Consider the following 24,258-nt stretch of genomic DNA (forward strand, 5'->3'; position numbering starts at 1 on the left):
CTGGACCAGGGTTTTACGAATATGAGGCAAATACTCTACCAATTAAGCTGCATTCTCAGCTCACAACTTATAAATCTTTGAAAACAATCAATTTATGCTTGAACAGCCAGTTCAAGGTCAAGTGACACACAATATGCTTGTTATGGTCTGGTGATGAACTTCCCCGGTGAGTCACGGTGCCATTGTTTAAGCGGCCAGTGAGTGCCATGACCCAGCCTGCCACAGCGGTGTGTGACTCCTGCCCTTACAGAGATTTGCTGCCACAAGTCTGCATTGGTGCTGTTTCTACTCTGCTACAGTCCAGAGATCAAAGGGGAGAAGTCCAGTTCACAAGAGAACACCCCCAAACCTCGAGTTCTAGAATGGAAGGGTCGAATTTAAAACTGTCACAGACAGGAAGAGACTGCACCATTCCTTGGGGAGACTTTGTACACATTATCAAGAGCTATAAAGCTTGGAATTTCCATGTTGTCACAGCTAAATTCTCATTTTACGCAGAGCTTCAAATTTCTACTCTAAAAGGAAAGAGAAAGCCAGAGGGAAAAAGGAAAGAACACACAGCCTGTCAGACTCCACCTCCTCTTTCCCAGTCTTCCTTCTCTAGCGTGGCTCCCCTCCTACAGCGAGGGCCTACTGCGTGGTAAAGCCCAGCTTGTATGGGAACGCTGAGGGGCTCAGGGGTACAGCTCAACGGGCGCAGAGCTAGTCTAGCATGCATGGGGCCCTGTGTTTAATCCCCAGCACAATTTGCACAGGGGCAGAGGGTAGTGGTACACACCCACAAAGCCAGCACTGGGGGGAGGGGGGTGAGGCAGGAAGGTCAGAAGTTCAAGGTCATTCTTAGCTCTTTACTAAGTTCTAGACCAGCCTGGGCTACCCACATAAGACCTTGTCTCAAACGGAGGGGGCGGGGAATGTAGGGTATGTGAATATCATTGCTTCTGTTTGTTACTTCACAAACAGAAGCAAGGCTCAGGGAGATCAGGGATTCAAGAGTTAAGAGCTGACTCTGAAACATAACAAACACAGGACTTTTCACTTCCAGACCTTTGCTCTCCTTTACCCCAAACAAAAGCCAGATGACAGTTTGTATTACCTCATACCATTCATGGCTCGCTTCTCCTGTATTAGCAGATGAAATCAATATTTGGAAGGTAGATCTAAGCCACCACAATTTTTGATCTGCTAACAGAAAATTGTCCTAAAGAGACCTGAAGCCCCACTTCCTTTTTTTTTTTTTTTCCAAGGCAGTGTTTCTCTGTGTAGCCCTGACAGTTCTGGACTCACTCTGTACACCAGGCTGACCTTGAACTGGGAGATCTGCCTTCCTGTGCTGGGATTAAAGATGTATGCCAACACTGGCCAGCTCATGAAGTCCATTTTTTTAAGTGGCATACTCATTCTGGTGAAAGGAGCATCCTTAACTTTAACCATTACTCATCATGATTCCCATCAAACTAGGTAGCTAGACTTGAGGAGGTCATGGGTTCCTCCTCATCTGACCAACTCCTGACTCCTCAGTAAGTTCACTCAGGAACTGCAGGCTTTATTTAGCTCCTTAACCACAGGATCTGTAAAACCACACTTACCATTAGCCTCTCTGACTTAAAGAGAATTTAAGAGTTGAGTTGGAATCTAAGCTTAAAAAAAAAAGCTTCTGGTGAAGGAAAAAAAAAAAAAAATCCCATACAAACCAGTCTTGAAAATGTTGAGAAAATTTCCTTTCCTAAAATATACCCGACTATGCAAATAAAAAGGAGCCTAGTAAGGCAAGCCATATGTAGGGACTCGTGCTCTGCCTCTCAGCATCTCCAACCTCCCAGAAGTCAGGTCCAAAACTTCTGCCAAAACACTCATTCCCACTGCACCACCTAAGCTGTGGTTCCCTCCAGTCACCCCAGAAATCACTAGGAGTTTGCCAAGCTGAGGTGACCTTAGCAGTTTGTTTTCAAAGGATCTTTTATTAGTTTCATTTTTCTTTGTTTTTTTTTGAGACAGGGTTTCTCTGTGCAGCCCTGGCTGTCCTGAAATTCACTCAGAAATCCGCCTGCTTCTGTCTCCCAAGTGTTGGGATTAAAGGTGTGTGCCGAGGCAAAGCATCTTTTAATTTTCCTTTAGACAAAAAGGATGCACTGATGTCATGGTGTGTGCCAGACTCTGCTGCTCGTGTCTGAGACTGCTCCTGCGCAATCACTACCTTTGCATTATTTCTTTACTTACTTGCAGTGTTGGAGATCCAACCTGAGGCTTACGGATGTCTGGTTCTCTACCACTGGGCTACATTCCTAGCCTAGCTTTTTATTTTTATGTTTTTTTTTTTTTTTTTTTTTTTGGAGATGGTATACTGTTATGTAGTCCAGGCTAGCCCAAAGCTCATGATCCTTAAATTCAGTCTCTCAAATGCTTAGGACTGCAGGCAAGTATCTGTTTACAGGATCTGGAAATGAAAGTATTATATTTTTGTGTTTCTTAAACCACTTCCTTCATTTCATGTACTTGGATCATTGTACTATTGCCTCCCATTGCTCCTATGCAGTAATTCTTCCCATGCCACTCCCTATGACAAGAACAATCTCCCTCTTCAGTTGAAAGCACCCTTCTCTCAAACTGCCTTTCATTAATGAGGCTGAAAAGCTCGGTAGGCTGATTTTGTAGGACCGACAATAGCACAAATTATGTTACCAAAATAAAGACCTAGAACATAGTGGTCAGACACGGTAAAGGCATTTAAAAATGCTCTTGAGCCAACCATCTGACAAGCAGATGTGTGAGCCTCTCCTTTAGCACAGGAAAATGAAGGGGGCAGGCACATTCTTTTCTATCTTGGGCAACTGAACAGAAAAAGAAACATACAGGCCACCAGAACTGCAGTATACCCTAATTTAATCCTGAGTTCAGTCATTACAGAAATCAGCCTGCTGGCACCAAGTCCTCTCCTCATGGGAAGCATTGTTCATATGTGTGAAAGGAAGTTTTGGATGAGACCATACCACTGCCCCTCTGAAGAAACCATGAGTCTCCCCCAATCCTTACTTGGTTGGCCACACTCATTTCTTGAAAGAAACATAGGGGAAAAAAAACCCATAGAAATATAGAAAATAAATTGTAAGAGTATGTACAAATTCTTTCTTATGAGGCCCTGCTCTCTGTCAGTCTCCCAAGTGTAATATTTGGACATTAATTTTACTTAACTTAAAAAAAAATGTGTTGCCAGGCAGTGGTGACATACTTGAAGCAATCATCTAAGTCACCATAGTGATAGGGCTGGTGGCTCACGCCTTTAATCCCAGCACTTGAGAAGCAGAGGCATGTGAATTTAAGGCCAGTCTGGTCAGTGAGTTCCAAGGCAGCCAGGGCTATGTAAAGAGATTCTGCCTCAAAAAACCAATACAACAAACCAACAATTGTGTTCCACTTGTGTGCACGTGTGGATCTCTGTATCTGCCAACTCTAGAAGCCAGAAGTGGGTGTCACAGGACTTCTATGCCACTGTGAACCACCTGCTGTGCTTCGAATCCAGCTGGGTCCTCTGGAAGAGCAGCAAATGCTCTTAGCCAGGGAGCACCACCCCACCTGCCATTTAATTATTTCATTATTATTTATTGGCACCAAAGATTAGGGCATGGTAGGCAAATTCTCTCCACTGGGCTCTATCCTCTGCCATAGTAGGCATTCATTTTAGAGTATTTTATTTTGTAAGTTTTTAGTTTTTTAATATTTTTGAGACACACTCAATAATCTCTGCCTTACCTAATGCTACCCTGGGGTTGCAGCCTCTTCAGAAGCGTTGACTCTCAATCTCTGGGATTTTTATTTATTTAACTTATTTTTTATATAATTAAATATAATAACATCATCCATCTCCATGTCCTGCCCTCTCCCTTTCAAATTCATGGCCTCTTATTCTTTAATTAATTATTGTTAATTGTTGTTAGGTGCGTGTGTGCTGTGTGACGCTACAGTGTTCTTGCAGAGGAACTGAATTTGGTTCCCAATGCCCACATTGGCTCATTCACAACCACCTGTAACTCTAGCTACAGAGCATCTGACAGCCTCTTCTGGCCCCTATGGGCACCTACATATACATGCCACACGTGTGGCACACACACACATACACACATATGCCAGAGAGCACACATGTGCATACACACGATCTCGAACACACACACACACATGCATGCACACCACACACATACACACAATCTAAAAAAGAGAATAAAAATCTCTGGGACTTTTAGCTCAACCAATGAGTCCAGAATCTTGTGATTTGATTTTATACCTCCTGCCTGGCACCACCACACAAACTACCCAGTTTTAAAAACTTTTAAGAAATCTAGGTAGGGCGACACGTGCCTGTAAGCCCTGTACTTGGGTGGAGAAAGGAGGAGGACCAGGGATTCCAGGTCATCCCAGGCTCCAGGGTAAGCTTGAGGCTAGCACAGGCTATCTGAGACCCTATTTTTAACAACCAGAACCCCCCCCCCCAAAGAAAAAACAAGCAAAAGAGAAACCTCCACATCTACAAGCATCTGAGGTGTAAACAAGAATTTGATTCTTTCTGTATGTTGTACGGCACTTAAAAAAAATATCTGGCCCGACACGGTGGCACACCCCTTCAGTCCCAGCACCCAAGAGGCAGAGGAAGACTGATCTCTGTGAGTTCAAGGCCAGTCTGGTCTACAAAACCATGAGACCCTGACTCAAAAAACAAAACAAAACAAAACAAAACAAAACAAAACAAAACAAAACCCCAACAACAACAACAACAACAAAAAACAAGCAAGACCTGGTATTTTTGCTTGTTTTTGGGGAGGTCCATCACAGTCACATTTCTGCTGTTGTTTTCTAGGCTGCTGGAGATGAGCCTTTGAGCTGATCTCTGTGTTTATATTTCAGAAGCTTTGTTCTAAAAGAAACAACCAGAACACTTTAAGTCTGTCTCTCACTAGGCACTGGGAGGGCTGGAGGCGGTGGAGCGCAGTTCAGAACTTCCCACATCTGATGCAAAAACACCCCATGGATCACTGCTTTCGCAATGTCTAAGCACTGTGCCTAATGCCTCTTATGTCTATGGTAAAAGAACAAAAACAAAACAACCCCCAAATTCTGTATTTTCGTGCTCAAGAATTTTTTTTTTCTTTAAATGTACAACCAGTTAATTCCTAGGGCCAACTTTGGACAATCTTGATTTCTATTTGATTGTAAAGATTTAACAGTTTAATTTAAGCTTTAATTCTTTCTCCAAATACATAAAGAGGGGTGAAAAACGGTTCACCATTACATAACGATGCCACCTCCTCCTGAAACAGAATAGAGCGCCTAGCAACAGCAGGGGGTCATCTCAGGAGAGTGCTGATTGCTCACTGGAGCATTTACCACACAGATGCTTTCCTGGGCTTATCCTGCCCAACCCCGCTGAACACAAGCTGGGTGCCCTGGGTTCTGGGCCACCTCATGAAAATTGTCCTCTAACGGCAATCAGTAACTGATAGTCAGGGTGGTTCTATCTACCACTTGGTTACAAAAACCAAATTGTGAAACATTTGAAGAAAACATGCATCCTTATACAGCATTTGTTTTCCCTCAGGGATATATTTTTAAACTTGTATTTATTACTGGTGTGTGTACGGCGTGTGAGTGGGTGCGGGAGGACAGTTTTGCAGTCTGTGCTTTGCCTTCACCTTTGCAAGGCTTCTCAGGTTACCAGGCTTGAGCAGTAACCCCATCCCACCCCCAGGCTGAACCTACCAGCTGGCCCATAGGCATTTCTTTTTAAATGGGAAGGGTTAGTTTTCTAGGTGTTACCTTTCTGATTCTATCTCCTGTACTGCAACAGAGTTATGTGTGAAGGTGCCTAAGGGCTGGAAGCTTCTTTTCTTTCTTCTTTCCTTTCTTTTTGGAGACAAGTTCTCACTATGTAACCCCTCCCCACCCCTGCCCGTAGGCGTGTCCCTGAGAGCTGGGATCAAAGGTGGTGGGCCACCACGTCCAGCCTTGCATACTTTTCTTAAAAGACTTTTACTCTCCACAGTCATTCAGCTTTTCAGGCTGCAGGTAAATTTGTACAAGCACAGTTCCCATGTAATTCCAAAGGTGTAGCAGTAATTAACAGCCCAGGGTGCTCTAGCTCTCTATGCAAAGACACAGTGAATAGAAACTCCTTCAGCTTTATTCACCACTGTCATCACTTTAGAAACGCACATTGTTCTGTGTTCATTGGCATGGGCCCCATTCCTTTTTTTTTTTTTTTTTTTCCAAGACAGGGTTTCTCTATGTAGCCCTGGCTGTCCTCGAACTCATAGAGATCTGTTTACCTCTGCCTCCCAAGTGCTGGGATTAAAGATGTGCACCACCACTGCTGGCTTTCCTTGGCCAGTGTTTCTCTGGGTAGCCTTGAGTGTCCTGAACTGCATTGGTAGAGCAGACTGGTCTCCAACTCACAGAGATCCACCCTGCTGGTATTACAAGTGTGTGCCACCACACCCAGCTTTTCCTTGGCTATTTTCATGCATACATATCCTGTCCGTGTGTCTTCATATGTTCTGAATATGAGAGCTATCTTGCTTTTTAAAAAGAAGTAGTAGCTTTCACTACATTTTACTTTGTGTGCACACAGATTCCTTTGCTCCAGTGGAGGTCAGAGAGTAAGAGCAGTTGCTGGTTCTCCTATGTGGGTAGCTGAGGACTGACCTCAGGTGGCGAGGCTTCGTCAGATGTGCCACCTACTGAGCTGTTCCGCCAACCCTAATGTCTACCTTTACATACTACTAATATTTTGTCCCATTCCAGTTTCTTTCCTACTCTCTATGGCGTCTTTATCACTGACAGAGAAGTATATAATTTTGGTCGACTTCAGCCTGTCATTATCAGCCTTTCCCTAAGAATACATGCTGTTGGTCCTTCTCCCAATCTCTAAAAATAAAACTTTTTGTTTTATTTTTGTGACCACACTGGAAGTGATTGTGTGTGGTCTGAGGTGAAAGGTATGATCAGAGAGACAAGGATATGAAGCCAATACAAGACAAGGTGCATTCCTAAACAGCCATCCTGTCTCAGTGCTCTATACTCAGCACTCTGTTACCCGTTTCCTCATCTGTTCCTGCCCCTATGCCACACTGAAGTAATTTCTACAGACAGTAATTCTCATATCGGACTGAGTCACGTCTCCCAACGGTACAACCTGATCAAGTGTATCATCATCCTTTCATTGCCACTTGCTCTTCTGCTGCGAGACTGTCTGGGCAGCCTTTGCCTTGCACATTTTTCATGCTTAGCACTTTTTCTTGACGTTGATTAATTCCCTGTGTTATGAACTAGTTTTTTTCACTCTGAATATCCACATCCAAACTGTCCTCCCAGTTTCTGTTTTAAAAAATAAATCCCGAATGTAACCGCTGCTGCCACTTGCGTTCCAGTCACCATTCCTCTTTAGCAGCTTATTAAAAGAGCCCATCAACCCACCTCCCAGCTTCGACCTCTGTCCCCAGTCTGTTCTCCATAGCACAGAGATCTTGTAAAACCCGAGATCGGATCACATGCTCCTCTCTTCTCTAAACCTGGCCCCCATGTGCCCAGCACAAATCCCCATGCCTATGCCACTAGTGACACCACTACTCTGCTCTAGCCACATGGAGTCCCGCAGCTGTCACAGCCAGCCTTGGGCTTGCCCTTGGCAGGCAGCTTTACTGGAACTCTCTTCCAGCTAAGCTGGGCTCTTGAACAGCCAAGGCCCTGCCACATGCAAGTCTTTGTTCAAAGCCAACTTTTCACTTCCTCAGCCACCCTGTTTGAACTAAGTCACTCCACCACCAGACTAAAGGAGAACACAATCCAAACAGTGTCTTATCTTCTGACAGAAACACAACAGGAAGAAGTACCCATAGTAACCACAATTTCAATAGCAATTGTTCATGTTTCAGATAGTTGATTCATGTCCATCTATTTGCAAAAATAAGGCAGATAGAGAAATCAATCTAAGGTACACTAAATACTACAGGATGACAGATGAAAGTTCTTTGCTGACCAGAGCTCTGCTTTTTTTTTTTTTTTTTTAATGTGTGGAGAAGAACTATGTAAGTCCAATGACCTTTGCTTCAGTGAATTAGTCTCTAACACCTACTTATACAAGGGAAAGGGGCAACTGGACTCTTAAGGTGTTGGGTATGTTTTCAATAGCAGTTTTAGCAAATGTCACTCTTACAATTTACTACAATATACGGTCTATATTGGAGTACATACACAGTGTGCTTGTAAGTTATGAAGGCTAATAAAACATATGGGGCCCAAATTCCCATATTAAGCTCAGCATATCAACCCCTGACACACACACCCCCCCCCATACCACAGCATTTCTTTGTATAACAGCCCTGGCTGTCCTGGCACCCGATCTGTAGACCAGGCTGGCTGTGAACTTGGAGATCCACCTGTCTCCCAAGTGCTGAGATTAAAGTTGTGTGCCACTGCTGCCAGCTCCAGAAAGATGACTTTTCAAAGACTCTTTGCTTTTCCTGCCACTTTTAGGTGAGAACCCCTTTCTCCACACTACCTCGACATTTTGTTCTTACTTGGGTTAAGACATCCTACAGCCTCTGTATGTCTCCTTTCTAAAAAGCACACCAGGCATGGGGGCAGGGACATACTTGGAAAGAACTGTTTGTAATTACGGTGGTGCACGCCTGTCACCCACTTGTGGTCTGTGTGTTGGAAAGCCCTTCAGGACAGAACCTGACATGTTTAGTTTTGCATCTCTCTGATACATTGTAGGTGCTCATTAAATATTTGCAGAAGGGGGAAAACACTCTTTACTGTAGATGGAAAGACACCACTGACCCTTTTAAAGATACAACACAGACAAACCATTACACAAATGCATCCTAAGCCAAGATCGAAATATGAAAAGGTAAAGAAGGGACTGAACATTTAACTGGATTGTTCTAGGACTTTCTCAGTTTGACACAGTGAAATTTTAAACCGTAATTAACTAACCCACAAAGCTGAAAAAAAGCAGGGACGACTTCTGTTCCTGACATACCTGGAGGCGCAGTGTCAACACGTCTGAAAGTGGCCCTGTTTCCCAATATTACAGCTTTTGGATTGGCGGTCGTCTCTCCATTTCTGATTCGTTATTAGTTTGTGCACAGAATCTACATTTAACTTCTTTAAAGTACCTTTGCTTATTAAAATAATCCTTGCCACAGAATGTTTTCCTTACTGGTTTCTAGCAAAAAACTTACCTTTTCCTGCTTTCCTTTTCTTTTATTAGTTTCCATAACAACACATTGAGCCACATTTTAAATACCATATAGCTTTTCTTAGACTTTAGGGAAAGGACATGAAAGAGAACTTGGACATATTCCAGCAGTTTCTTTTAGGACTGCACACACAAATACCAGCTACACAGAAATAGGACTCAGAAAATGAGCACTCACTCACAGTATGATTTGCTGCAACTAGTATCCTGACAAACTATGTGTGGTCCTCACTGTCACTCAGAAAACTCACGACCTGAATATATTCTCTCCTACCAAGTCTCTTCTAGGAGTTTATGTCTTTTTAATTTTAGTTATGTGTAAATCTGTGTGCCTGTGTGTGGTGATGTGGACCCGTTTCCGGGTGCCTGTGCAAGCTGGAAGACAGTTGCTGGGTCCCTTGGGGCTGGAGTTAACAGTCAGCTGTGAGTCACCATGTGGCTGTTGGGGATCAAACCTGGGACTTCTGCAAGAGTAGCAAGTACTCTTAACTGCTCACTCATCTCTCTAGCCTTGAGACTTAGTTTTATATTGTGGATACTTTAACTGGCAGAAACAATTCTGATGAATTTACCTAGAGATTAACAAGCACAAGTCTCCACACCCAGAAGCTTTACAACACCCTTTTGGGATGGCATAAGTGTTACCGCAGCAGGAGGCCATGCAGCCACTGCACAAACAGTGGCTTGCACTGTTTTACTGCTTGCTAGACTTTGTTCTCATACTGGCTGAAGACGTGATATCCATTTCCAGGTTCAAATTCATGAGGTACTGAGAGAACACGCTAATAAACTCCAGACATTCCATTTCCCACATTCTTTGCAATTGATACTAAAAAGACCAACTTTGTCTGGAAGGGGATTACTTCTTTTTAAACATTTTAAAATTACATTTGTGTGTACGGCGTGTGCATGTGTCTGTGTGTGGGCAAACTGATGTGCACAGGTAAAAGGTGTCTGTTCTTTTCTTCTTCCATGTAGGTCCCAGAGATGGGGACTGAACTAAGGTTTAATGAACTCAGTCACGCTCGGTGGCAGGCACCCTGACCTGCTGAGTCACCTTGACGGCCCTGGGGCTTTACCTCTTCACAGACCACTGACTGCTTCTTGGTAAGCTATAGGGATTTTTTTTTTTTTATCAGGGGAGACAGCTTGTTTTAATATCACTAAATAACCAAACTAACACCATTTCACGGTTTCTACTTCCTTGTTTTAAAACAGTGGTATTTGGCAGCTCAATCCCGTGAGTTGCTGACATTATTACTGTCAAAAGAATCCAGCATAAGGGTTTAAAAGTGTGACTGTGTGTCCATGGAGGAGCCCATTCTAGATCCACCCATGAGATTCTTTGGGAATGGAGTCTAGGAAAAAGATTTTTTTACAGACTTCCAAATAAGCTATAGCACTCGGGAGCTCTAATGCTGTGCTCTCACCCACTTCTTTGTGACAGGGTCTCAAAGGCTGATTTGGGATGTGGGAGCTCCAGTGAGCCTCCACCTCAGCTACCAGAGTGGCAGGTGCCACAGTTCAATTCTACTGTGGCATTCAGCACCTGTATAAAAATGGATACTGCCAGCAACAAGGAGACAGAGGCAGGCATATCTCTGTGAGTTTGGAGGCCAGTCTGGTGGACGCAGTAAATTCTAAGACAGTGGAGATTACACAGAGAAACCCTGTCTCAAAAATAAACAAGTGAAAAAACAACAAAACAAACAGGAACAGTAGTAACAACAACCAAATGGAAATGGATACTCTCCTTTAGGGGCACTGCAGCACTGAAAATAAAGATGTGTTAAGATGCCACAGCCATCATTTTACCAACAGCGCTTCTCAAATAATGTTAGAGCTGCTTTTCTGGCTCCAACCTGTGATTTTAAATCATCTCATCTTACACAATTCATTTTTAGAGGGTGAACAAGGTTAGGAAATCCTTTGAGACAGGGTCTCACGCAGTTCAGGCAGGCCTGGAACTTCTGATTCTCCTGCCTCCAAAACTGAAGTGTTAGGATTACAGGCATGTGTGACCACACTCCAGTTCAAGGTTGGAAAATCTTGTTTGCCAGAAGGTTGTAGACTTAGTTTCCTGGATTAAAATGTTAGCAAAACATAAAGACTGATGAACCGTAGGGAATCTAGGTCATTCAGGGCCCACATGGAAGTAAATACTCTCCGAGCTGAAAAAGCTACATTTGCAATGTGTTTTTCCTTGTGAGTAACTGCGGCCTCATTGGGGTGGTGGGGCTGGGGGTGGGAGCAGGGCAGGGTGGGGTTGTAGAGGTGACTTAAAATTCCAATGCAGCATTCTCAAATTACAAATCTTTACAATCAAGCTGATGTCTCATATCCGGTTCTGGATCCTCTGATGCTCTGTGTGTGTGTGTGTGTGTGTGTGTGTGTGTGTGTGTGTGTGTGTGTGTCATTTACTGACTGACTAAACACAGTATAAGGAATGAACAAGAGCAAGAGACCAGGCTAACAAGCCAAATAAATCCTGGCCACCAGAGAGTGACAGATGTCAGAGCCAGACCGCTCCTACAACAACAGTGACCCTGGGGATAGCGTCCAACCTCTCCATATTACTTTTTCTAAACGGAGCTCAGGGTGGTCAAGGAATAACTACATACCAGAATTCCTGCTAGTTTCCTTCTTCCCATGATGGTTCCGAGCCATCCAGAACCCACTGGTGATGCTCCCCCTTTTTATCCTTCCGAACTTCCTGCAGAACTGCTTTACATTAGACATAAGCTCCTTCCCTTCTTCCTCCCCTTGTCTCCGTGCCTCTTTTTCTCTCTCTCTGCTTGCAGTGATGGGGACTGGACCCAGGACTTCATGCACACAAGGTAAGGACTCTAACAGTGAGCTATCTTCAACTCAAGTTAAATCACTTTTATGGGTAGTCTCAAGCAGTGTAAGATTTTTGACTAGCTAGCCTTCAGCACAGACAGGCAGCGGCACTAAAAGGCACAGCATAGCCTCTGAATGAAGGACATTATTCTCCATTTCAGGTCCACGTTTTCTCATAGGCTTGGCACTTTAATTCACATGCTTTTAAATACTGAGTTACTTTGTAGCGTATATGCAATATATCCAAGAGATAGACAAGGAAGTAACTCCCGGGGCTGGAGAAATGGTGCCATGGGTAAACAGAGAAGAGCTAGGTGCAGCAGCCCAGGCCTGTAATCCCAACACACTGTAGGTGAGAGGGGAGGCAGATTGTGAAGCACAGGCAGCCCCGAGATCCGCTAGGCTGGTGTACCCAGAGAGAAAGGCAAGAGAGCCTGTTTCAAACAAGATGGAAGGCAAGGACCAAAATCCACGGGATGCCCTCTGCCCTCCATGTCACTGCAGTGACACACACATGTCCCCTTGCCATTAATTTAAAAGGTAAAAAACAAAAAAAAAACCCGAAAACTCTCATCTGACAATAACTGGGAAAAAAAAAAAAAAAAAAAAAAAAAAAGAGGGCGTTCAACTAGCAAGGCTGTGCATCTACACAGAGAACCTCAAAAACCCTTCGGAAAATATGAAGTTGGGCGTTCTTCACTGGACATATACCAGCCTTTGAGAAAAAGGACAAGAGACAGCCTGCTTGGCGTTTTCTCAAAGGTTCTGGCCTTCTGTTCCAAGACTCGACTGCTCATGACAGGTGCGGCCCCTTTCCTGCCTCCATCTGTGGCCTGGCGTGGCGGGAGAACCTGCCTCTATACCAGCTAGAACATATGGGCTGGGGCAGGACCGGTCCCTCCTTCCCACGGTATCTGCTCCCTGCTTGTCTCAGCTTGCCCCTTTAGTTATCGTAGGTAGCTCCTAACCCACTGCAAGCGTGAACCGCGTCTTCAGTGTAAAGCCTGATATACAACACACACTTCTGTGTCATATACCATGATAAAGTGAAGTCCATGAATCTGTCAGAACTTACGAACAGAACACCATACCACCAACCTCTACAACCCTTCCTACCTTCAAGGCTAACCCCTATCCTGAAGCTTGTGTCTAACACTCACTCACTCTCCTCAGTTTAACTACTAGTCTTGCCTAGGTGGAGGCACTTAAAGACGGTGTCATGTGATATGGAGTTGATCTGGGTTGCTGCAGATACAACACTGCAGTTCTCTTATTACTCCCCCACAGCCATGCTTGAAAGCACATTCAGCACGACTCCATCATGTACACACACACAGCAGTTTTTTGTTTTTTGAGACAGGGTTTCTCTGTGTTCCCTTGGCTGTCCTGGACTCACAGGGATCTGCCTGCCTCTGCCTCCCAAGTGCTGGGATTAAAGGCGCGGGTGAGCAACCCTTGGACCTGCCTATTTCTAGTGTGAGCGAAGCCAGAGCATACCTGTATTTACTCATTCTTCCTGTCTATGTAAAATGGTATCTTTGGTGAATTTTTGCTTTACAGGTATTCCTATAAGCACCCTTGTGGATGTCTCTCCGTGTATATGCTTAATTTCTTTTAGGGTATGGAACTAGCTATGAGATGGCTCACAGAGTATGTGAATGACTAATACTGTTAAGTTGGGGCCAGAATCTTTTTAAACCAGTTCCAGCACCTTACGAGCGTGCTGGCATTCCAAGGAAGACATGGTCGCTCCTCATGTCCTTGCCAACACTTGGTATTTACCAAGTCCTTAATTTTTGCAATCCAGTAGGTGTTAAACAGAATTCCAATATGGTCTCCATTTTCATTTCCCTGAAAACTAATGAGTCTATCTTTTTGTAAATCTGTGTGCACTGGTTTCCTCTGAGATGTCTGCTCATTTGTCCAATCTTAGAATGACTTTAAAGAGTTCCCTACAGGATGTAAGACTATTACATAACACAGATTTACATCACAAAACTGTGATTCTGCCTAGTGGCAGCTTTTTCAGCACAACTTCTTTCCCTTCCCTTAGACAGGAATTGAGAAAACTATGTTCCTAATTAGTAAAAGAAGTTTGTGTACTTAAAAGGCTATTAAAATTATTGCCCCCTTCTTGCACAGATCTAAACACATCTCCCTCCCTCCCTCCCCTCCCTTCCTTCCTTCAAGGTCCCCTGTAGTTTAGGTGTTTTGGTTTTCTTTGGTTTTGTCTGAGACTGAGTATTGCTGGCCTTTAATTCCTTGGCTCATGGGATCCTCTTGTTTCAGCCCCTTACGAAGCTTGGATTGTTGGCTTGGCAAGCATGCATCGCTCTGGCTGGCTGATTTTTCTGTTCGTTTCATATGTACTAATGTGTACTAATATGTACACATATGTAATAATAGCACATATGTATACTAATCTCTCCTGTATGGTTCTTGCGTCTGGCTTGCTAGACAAGGCTCCTACTGGCTCTCTGGCTTCTGCCCCTGTCCCATTAGAGCTCCTCACCTATCTAGGATAGTTTCTGTATTGTTTTCTGAGTTCCACTCAGTCTAATGCCAGTCACTGTAAGAATGACAGGGTGAATCTTCCCGTGCTCCAACGGCTTACCGATTCCTGGGCTCTGACTCTGAATGCAACCCAGTTTACCAGGCTTTATTATCTTTAGGAGGTGTGTTTCCCAAAGGCTCAGTCCCTAGTCTGTGTAGTGCTGTGGGCACGGATCTTTGAACCTATTATTTAAACTGCGTGTGGGCCTTTCTAAGGACTAGAGCTGGTTTACTCACTTTAGAGTTTTGCTGAAAGCACATTTCCAAATTTTGGAAGCCCTAAAGCTTGGTAAAGTTGGGTCAGGTATGGTGGCACATGCCTTTAGTCCCAGCAGGGACACAAGGCACGAAGATCTCTGAGTTCAAGGCTAGCCTCAGTATACACAGCAAGTTCCAGGTCAGTCAGGGCTATGTAGAGAGACCCCATCTCAGCCCTGTCCTCACCAATAGAATTGGTAAGGTTTGATAATGGAAAGTGTCCTGTTATCAGTGTCTTTAGCATAAGACACATGCCTTTTTTAAAGTCACCAATCACTTTATGATACTCTTGTAATAAAGCTTAATATATTCATTTATTTAAATATTTCTGTAGTTGAAAAGACTATATAGCTGAGCATAGTGGTTTATGCCTTTAATTCTAGGCTAGCCTGGTCAAGAATTCCAGGACAACCAGGGTAGTTACAGAGAAACCTGCCTCAAAAATAAATAAATAAATAAATACATACATACATAGAAACATAATTAAAAAATATGTATCTTTCCTGATGCATTTTTTTAAATGGTCCTCCAGAGGAAGCACCCAACCAGTCCAGTCCAGACCTTTGCTGGGTTCTGCCTTGCCTTCTTGTCTCAGTGGAGGACCACACACAGCTTTCACAAAGCTGGCAGTTAATGGTGAACAATTTTAGAGGTTAGAAAATTGTCCTTTACGGGCTGTCAGGTTGGCTCAGTGGGTAGAAGTACTACCTGTGCAGGCATGCCTGATGACCTGTGTTTGATCCCTGGTACCCACATAAAAAGCAAGATATGTTATGGTAGCTCATGGCCAGCTGTAACTCTAGTTCCAGGGGATCGGCTGTCCTCTTTTGGCCTCCGTGGACACTAGGCATGCACATAAACAGATATACATGCATGCAGAACACCTATATAAATTTAAAAAAAGGCAAGCTGGATGTGGTGGTGGGCACCTGAAATTCTAGCACTTCTACAGTGTGGAGAAGAGGCATGGAAACAGAATTCCCTGGAAGTTCTTGGACTAAGTAGCCTGGAGGACAAGAGCACTAACAATCGGGACTTGTGTCAACACTGTGAAAGGTGAGAGAGCACACACTTCAGTTCTAGCTTCATGAGTCACAGGAGCAGACAATCAGCACCCCTCCTCCCACAGACTAAGATCATGTTAAGACTGATATTTGTTCTTTTCCCCTTCCATCCAGTCCCTAAGACTGTTCTTGAGCTTCTGTCTGTGTGCCTCTGTATGCCTAAAGGACTTTGGTGCCCTGTTGGGTATGCTGGAGACCAAAGCACTGCTATAGAAGGTGACCTTATCTGGAGACAAGGTCATTACGGGGCAGGCTATAATCCACTGTGAGTTTGGACCGGCACACCATCACACATCTATGTGGAGATGAAGGGAGGGATCAGCGATGACAACAGCAGAGGTGCCTGGCAAACCACCAGAAAGCAGACAGGCTCCACAGAGATTCTCCCTCAGCCCTCAGGAGCTGACCTGTTGTCACCTTGATCTCAGACTTCTGAAGTGACCTAGTTTGTGGCGCTCTGCTGTATCAGTGCCAGCAGGCCATACTTCCCAGAAATGTGACACGATAAAAGGTTAATGAAGCTATCAACAGCAGAGAGATTGATTTTCCTTATGTGTGCTAATAATTATTTCCTAAGACTGGCGCATGGTTAACGTGAAAACATCAATGCACACTCTGCAGGAGGATGTGGGAACACTTCCTGAAATTACTTTCTGAATTACTTGCTGGTCAGTACTTACTATGTCAACATTCTTCCTTTGACTTTTACTTAGGATTTTCTTGCTAGCTCTGTCTTTGTCATGTTGCTGACACTGTAAAACAATGGGAACCTTTGGCTTCATGCTTCTAATCCATGGGAGTTTGATGACAATGTCCCCCTTAGAATCATATGTTTCAACACTTGGTACCCAGTTGGTGGAACTGTTTGGGAAAGACTAGGAGGCACTGTCTTGTTGCAGGATGTATGTCTTGGGCTGTTACAAGCGTTCTGTCGCCCCCAGGACATTCTCTGCCTCCTGCTGAAAGTTAGAGACAGCACTCTCAGCTGCTCTGCTGACAGGCCTTTGCTCAGCCATCATGCACTCTAACCTTCTGGAATCACAAACCTGTTGATGCTTTCCTTTAGAACTGCCTTAGTTACAGTGTCTTCTTACAGAAAAAGAACAGTAACTAATACATAATCCTAATATCTTGTCCTGTATGTATGGTGCTGGGGATCAGACCTGGAGCCTAGACCTTTCAGGCAGAGGCTTCCAGTTTTGGTGCTCACAGCTGTAATCCCAGCATTCAGGAGACTGAGACACCAAGATTTTGAGTTCAAGGCCAGAGTGAGCTACAGAGAAAGACCCTGTCTTAAACAAACAACACACTCCTTGAAGCCAAAAACATACAGAACTCAAACGCAGCAAAAAACTCTGTCCTGAGCTACACTCCTAGCCCTACCTATTATAAATTCCAAACTCTGCTGTGTCATATAGAAATATGACACTTAGGATAATATAAAATGATTTTTAAAGAATTCAGTAGTTTTACTTATCACTCTTGGAAGTCTTTAAATGACTGCAGAGAAAAGCTCTATCTTAGTGAATTTCCCAACATCATTACAGGAATTCTAGCGTCTCCTATAAGGACACACAGAACAGCAAACAAAACAAGCCAGCCAGTTTCAGATGGATGTGCTAGGCAGGTGACTATATTTTCTAGATTATTCTCATATGACTGTGTAACTAGAAAAAGTTCTATTTTTGCACTGACCAGTAAGGAGGCCACTGAGTACCTGAAATGTGACTATCAATATGGAGAAATTGAATTGCGGAATTTATTTAATTAACTCACATTTAAATAGCCACACGTGCCCATATTGGGCACCATAGCTTTCAGGTTTGTCCCTCCCAGTCTTCCTCCCTTCGTACTTAGCTTGGGGGAGGGTGCTCTCAGCCAGTGGCAATTCTGCATATGAGGTGGCACACACAGGGCACTGTCCTGAAATGGTTGGGGCTCTGAGCATCAGGCGTGGTGACACAGGATCCAGTGAGCAGAGACCAGGAGTTCCGCTAAATACCCCACAATGCACAGCACCCTCCAAAGAAGTATTTAATCTAAAACCACAATTGTAGCAAAGGGAAGAAAACCTGGTGTAGTGCTGAAAGGTGGGCTCAGCAGGTAAGAGCACTTGCTGCTCTTGTACAGGACTCAGGTTTGGTTTCCAGCACCCTCACGGTACAACTTCTGGTACAACCATAAATGCAGGCGTGCACACACACACACACACACACACACACACACACACACACACAATTAAAAGAAAATCTAAGAAAAAACAGCATATCAAAAGGAACTTTGAGCTGGGCATGGTAGCTCATTCCCTTGATCTCAGTATTTAGAAGGCTGAGGCAGGAGGATTGCTGTGAGTGTAGGAATACATAGTGAGATCTTGTCTTAAAAAAAACCCCAAAGCTTTGAAAAACATCACTTTGACTAGCTTTGTGAAACAGTGACACTTTGTGGTTGACTCTTTAGTTAACCTGATCCCTAACCAACAACACCATCCCAGTTGCTACATTTCCCCTATCCACTGGACCTGGGCGACCACGCCGCCTTCCCTGTCTTTCACTCACAGTGGTCTTTGCAAATATCATAGCATGAGTGTTAAACATACCTCACTAATTACAGATAGGGTAGGCAAAAAAATTTCACAGCCAGTTAATATGATAAATGAGAATTTTACAATTCTTTTGTTGAGCAATTGTAATCCTTCATCTTCATTTAATTGGAAAATACATGGAAGAGTACAAATATGAAATCTGAAACAAACAAACAAACAAACAAAAAAGAAGCTTATAATCTGCAGGGAATCAGCAGTAACCTTTCCCAGTGTTTTTATGCTAATTTAAAATTATTTGAATTACTAAATATGTAAGTTCTTGTTAAAGCAAAGTTGTTGGAGAAAGTCCAAGGAGATGGTGAATAACTGTAGCGAGGGCTGCTGATGCGAGATATGAAGACCAAGCCAGCAGCAACTGGACGTCGCCGATGAGGGAAGAAAACAGCTTCAGTGGGAGGGGAAGGAAATGCCGAGTGATGCTGTTTGGGAGTGTCCCACAGGAGACAAAGCAGATGAAGGGAGTACAGACTATGCTCTTGAGGTAGTCTTAAAAAAAATTCTTTAAAAATTTAAAAATATTAAAAGTACTTTAAACGTATTCTTTTAAAAAATGAAAAAAATTATTTTATGTGTGGTGCTTTGACATTATGTATGCATGTGTACCATGTGCATGCTTGGTACCTGGGGAGATCAGGAGAGATGTCAGATCCCCTGGGACTGCAGTTACTGACTGTGGGTGCTGGGAATTAAACCCAGGTCCTCTGTAAGAGCAACAAGTGACTCTGAGGCATCTCTCCAGCCCTTCCTCTGAGGTATTCTTATGTGAGAGAGGGAACTGAGGAGATAAGAAGGGGAACACAGCCAGATAAAGGAGTGTTTTTAAAGGAGTGCGAAATGATAAGACAGCCTATGCTTACAAGTGATGTCTGGTAGAGGGGTAAAACAGGACATGACGGGAAGAGGAGGGGACATAGCTGGGGCACAGTTTTTAGGTATACAATTTATTCTCCAAATACTTGTTTAGGTTGGCCTATGGACACGTCTGTCGGGGAATAGTTATGCTTGTTAACTGAAGCTCCAGCACATTGTGGGTGGCACCATTCCCTAGGTCCTGAAGAGCAGAAAGCTGGAGGAAATCGACTGTAATTGTGGATGTGGTGCTTTAACTTCCTGAAATAATGTACTGCTGTGTGGAACCCGGAGTGAGAATAAACTCTTTCTTCCCTTAGTTGCTTTTTGTTGGGATATTTGTCACAGCAACAAAATGAAGCTAGAACAAACAACTAAAGAAAGAAGAAGGCAGTTTTTGCTATTACTGCCAGATGACATGATTATGATAAAACAAAAATGAAAAGGTGTTATTTATGTAAGAAAGAAATATTGAACTCTCCATAGTTCAATTGTCTATGAGAAAAGAGTAGTTAAACCTCTGGGTTTACATGAAGTTAAAAGCAAAACCAACATGTTTAAGAGCTGGGAATGTAGTTCAGTGGTAGAACATTTGATAGTGTGGACAAGGGCCTACGTTTGATCTGCAGTAGTGGCCAAATAGCCACGAACAAACAAAAACAAGTGGAAATGTCATTAAAGGGTGGGGGAGAGGGCTCAGTGGGTGAAGCCTCTGCTGTGCAAGCATGAGGACCCGTGCGCACATCTCCGACACTAAAAAATGGGCATGGCAGATGCACCCGAGCTGCCGTGCTTGGGAGCCGAGGCAGGAGGCTGGATCCCAGAGGTTTGCTGGCCAGCCAGGCCAGCCATCTGGTGAGCTCCCCAGGCCCAAACAATAGAGAGCAACAGAGGAAGACACCTGCAGGCACAGGTGTCTATGATTTGGCTCTGCAGGCACATGCAGCTGCCCACACAGGTGCCCACGTATGTATCCAACACACTCACAGCCCACAAAAACTACGGACTATATAGATTACAATATATTTCTATCCAATATGAAATAGTCGGAGCTACCCTGTCTAGTAAGGCACTCAGAAGACAAGCGGAAGGTCAGGGAGGTAAGTGACCAAGCACAAACAGACTGTTTATGTAATAAGATAATTAATAAGTAAATATTAGGGCAACTATTCAACTTTGCTAATAAGTTACAAAATACAAAAGGAAAGAGACCTATCATACTATTAGGAAACAAAACACTAACACGAGTATGTCAGGCTGCATTTTTTTTTTTTTTCTCCTTTCCAGACAGGCTTTCTCTGTGTAAAGCTGGCTGTCCTGGACTCTCTGTAGACCAGGCTGGCCTTGAACTCAGAGATCCACCTGCCTCTGCCTCCCAAGGGCTGGGCTTAAAGGAGTGTGCCACCATCGCTAGGCTGCCACTCTATGATAAAGTTCTTGTGCTTTGCTGAGACATTAATACCTTTCTGTTTTATACTAATGCTCATGAAAACATAAAGTTTGACTCAGAAATAGCCCTCATGAACTTATCCCAAGGAAATCATGGAGACATATATGTGGAGAATGTTCACTGCAGAATTGTACCTGCATAACAGCATTCCCTATTAAGTGTTACAGCATAAAACTTCCGTATGTATAACGTTATCTAAACACAGACTCAGGGGAGGGGGTGGGGAGAAAACAGACAACAGCCTGAAGTTTCATATGTAGGTATTGGGGTGGTGGTGCATGCTTGTTTGGAAAGCAGCTACTGCCACTTACAGAATAATTACTCTTCCTCAGATGCAGATTGTGGACATTGTATGTAAGAACGAACCTTATCTTACGGGGTGAATCATTGTCAGTAGGTGACAGAGCTAATATTTGAATTCACACAAGCTGGTCTGAGTTTTGATTTCGTGTACAATGCTATATAACATAAGCTAAGAAAAGTTAGGGAAAAGCGGGGATTCCCCGCAATCTGTGACTCACGCTTTCAGAATGTGAGGCATTGGGCAGTGTATATAATTTTACTACTATGCTGTAGGCTCACGTTCCTAGTCCTTAAAACCTGCTCACTTGGGGAGCTGGCCTAAGAGCACTGACTTCTGCAGAAGGCCCAGGTTTGGTTCCAGCACTCACATGGCAGCTCATGACTGCCTGTGACTGCTGTTTCAAGGGATCTGACGTTGCATTCAGGCCTCCTTGGGGTCCTGCCGAAATGCACACATACGTGTACGTACACCCCCCCCCCCCTTTAAAAACTGCTGATTTGTTGGTCTTGTGATGATGAGGAGACTCTGCCTGCTTGACAAGTCTAAGTCCCTAAGTTCAATCCCTGGGACTCACATGGTAGAAGGAAAGAAGTGACTCCTGCAGGCTGTCCTGACACTTATCCCCAAGGACACTCCAAAACAATAAACTGAAAACAATAAGGCAACTTAAGCTCAATTGGGTTTGGTATGCTTGGAGGGGCAACACAGCTATTAAGTGACACTTAGGTCTCTAAAGCCATTGTTCTGGCTCTGTCTGTGAAGAACTGTTAGTGCATCCTGGGAGTTCCGGTTACGGAGGGTCCTTTGTCCCTGAGTCATGCCACGAAAGGCTCTGAGAAAACTGTCTGATCCTCTTTAGGACCAGCTGGCTGTTTCAGTAGGCCACGAAGGATGCACATAAATGAATTCGATGTCACGGTGTAGAACACGTGCCCAGGTCTGTGTGGACGCCTTCATGCTTAGAGACACACTCAAGAGCCGACGGGAACATTCAGAATGCTCGTGAGAATACTGACACTTGTGCTTCCACTATATGCTGGACCCAGGGCTCATGAAATACATTTCTTCACTCTTGATTAATACATCTTTTACTGAGTGTTTTCTTTTTCTTTAAAATCACATTCTTCTGCTTCCCCTACTCCTCAGACCTTAAATTCCACAGGCTGACACTGAGGTGTGTCAGTAGGAGACCTCTCCCTTCCACTGTGTTTCTGGGATTACAAACTTCATAAAACAATGGTGGTGCTTTCTCTCTCCTTGCTCTCTTGCATTCACTCTGTAATCTACCTGGGCTCTGGTTTACACCAATTCACCTATAAGAAATCTTTTCCTTCTTCCTCTTTGGCTATGTAGGTCAGGTTCATTCTTTAAAGTCTATTTTGAATGTAATCTCTTTTGCCTTCTTTGATGACTCTCCAACCACATACAATCTGTTCCTTGTCTAACATCACGTATTACACCGGCTATAACCCTCATAAGACTTGACATTCTGACCTGCACAGTCATATCTGTGAATGTGAAATGTCCATTCCAGTAAGATCTCCTACGTGGTACTGACCTTTGTATTGGGGTAGCGTCAGACTTTCAATAATAAAGAATAAGAAATCAAAAAACAAAAACAGCTTTTTTAAAATGTGGTATTTAATTTGAAGGGCTGGGTAAAAACAGTTGAGAAACTTAAGGTAGGCTAAGGGAAAACCAAAGATTGCCCTGAAAAAGGCTAAAAACAATATGAAGGAGTCAATGGTATATAACTTTATTTATTTTGGGTTTTAAGATGAACACGAGGAATTCGAAGACTTTAAAGCTAGAGGCATTTCATAAGATGACAAATTCTGAATGCACTGCAAATTAGGTTACCTAGTTCACTTCCAAATTAAATAAAACCAAGTTAGAAAAATTAGCTCCTTCCCCATAGTAAAAACAAATAATAATAAAAAGCCCAAGTAATGTCATTTTCTCCCTTCAAATTATAAACCAATCTGCGAGGCCTGTTACTTCATATAAACATTTCATTAAGGTACTCAGATGACATTACTCCTACATGAATAATGAATCCCCGTCCCCAGGCTCTACCTAAATTACTGTGGTTTATTTGGTGACTTTGTGTTAGTGCGGAGAGGACTAAGGTGGAAGATGGGAAGAGAACCGGTTTAACTTGTATTAAAATACCACTGCAGATTAAACAACACAACTCACCCATCCCACCCCCCTTTCCGATCCGCAGCTCTCGTTTGTATCACAATAAAATGAACAAAGGGGACAGGCACCTTGCCCGCGCCTTCTCCATCGCAAATATTTCTTCCCAAACCGGGCCCAAGTCAGGGTTTGGCCGACCTTTCCAGAACAAGCTCCTTCCTGGGACCCCCCGAGCGGGACTGTGCAGTCAGGGCTGACACCGCTCTCTCCTCCTCCTCCTCCTCCTCCACGTGACCCAGCGGCGCACGGCCGCCGGGGGACAGACACCGCAACGCGGTAGACCTGGTGACAAAGGCTCGGGCGCATCCGGAGCCCCGCCGGCCTCCCGCGCTCAGCGTCGGCGGAGCCTGCGCAGGGCGGTGCCGCGCAGCGCGGGCCTCGGGAGCGGGAGCCGCAGCCGGGAGCGCGCCGCGGAGCCGAGCAGAGCCCCGCCGCGCGCACCGTCGGGCAGCGGAGCAGCCGCGAGGCCGAGGAGAGCAGCCGAGTAGCGCCCGCCGCGCGCACCGCCGAGGAGCGGAGAAGAGGCCGCGGAGAAGCCGGGCGGAGGCCGCCGCGCGCCGGGGAGCAGCTCCACGGAGCGGAGCCCGCCGCCCGCCCGCCCGCGCCCTGCTCCCGGCGCCGCCGCCCCGGAGCCCCGCAGCGACTCGGACACGGGTGAGCAGGCCGCGCGGCCCGTCGGGCTCGGCCCCGATGACCGGGCCCCGAGCGCCTCCCCTCCCCCCGCAGCACCCTCCGGTACTTACACCACGGCTCGGGAGATCATCCACGACACCATCTTCCCGGCCGCCGGGCCGCCGACCGCAGGCCGCGCGCTCCCCGCTCGCCTTCCCCGGGGCCGCGCCGGAGCCCTCGGGAGCCGGCCCGGTGTGTGCGCGCGGCGCCCGG

At 44.7% G+C, this 24,258-nt stretch overlaps 2 protein-coding genes across 2 annotated transcripts in view; one reads left to right on the forward strand and one right to left on the reverse strand.

The window, feature by feature from the left end:
• Reep3 (receptor accessory protein 3) overlaps window positions 1–24,252 on the reverse strand; it is a 78,580-nt gene extending 54,328 nt beyond the window's left edge. The window contains exon 1 of the mRNA XM_055598916.1: window positions 24,117–24,252. Within this exon, the coding sequence (XP_055454891.1) occupies window positions 24,117–24,148 (32 nt within the window). The 5' untranslated portion in view covers window positions 24,149–24,252. The remainder of the gene's footprint in view (window positions 1–24,116) is intronic.
• The window catches only part of Jmjd1c (jumonji domain containing 1C), a 157,474-nt gene continuing 156,900 nt past the window's right edge, over window positions 23,685–24,258 (forward strand). The window contains exon 1 of the mRNA XM_055598915.1: window positions 23,685–24,027. The gene's annotated coding sequence lies outside the window, so the exon portion shown is untranslated. The remainder of the gene's footprint in view (window positions 24,028–24,258) is intronic.

The sequence above is a fragment of the Psammomys obesus genome, unplaced genomic scaffold, assembly GCF_907164565.1.
Source record: "Psammomys obesus unplaced genomic scaffold, mPsaObe1.curated_primary_1811, whole genome shotgun sequence".
NCBI classification, from domain to species: Eukaryota; Metazoa; Chordata; class Mammalia; order Rodentia; family Muridae; genus Psammomys; species Psammomys obesus.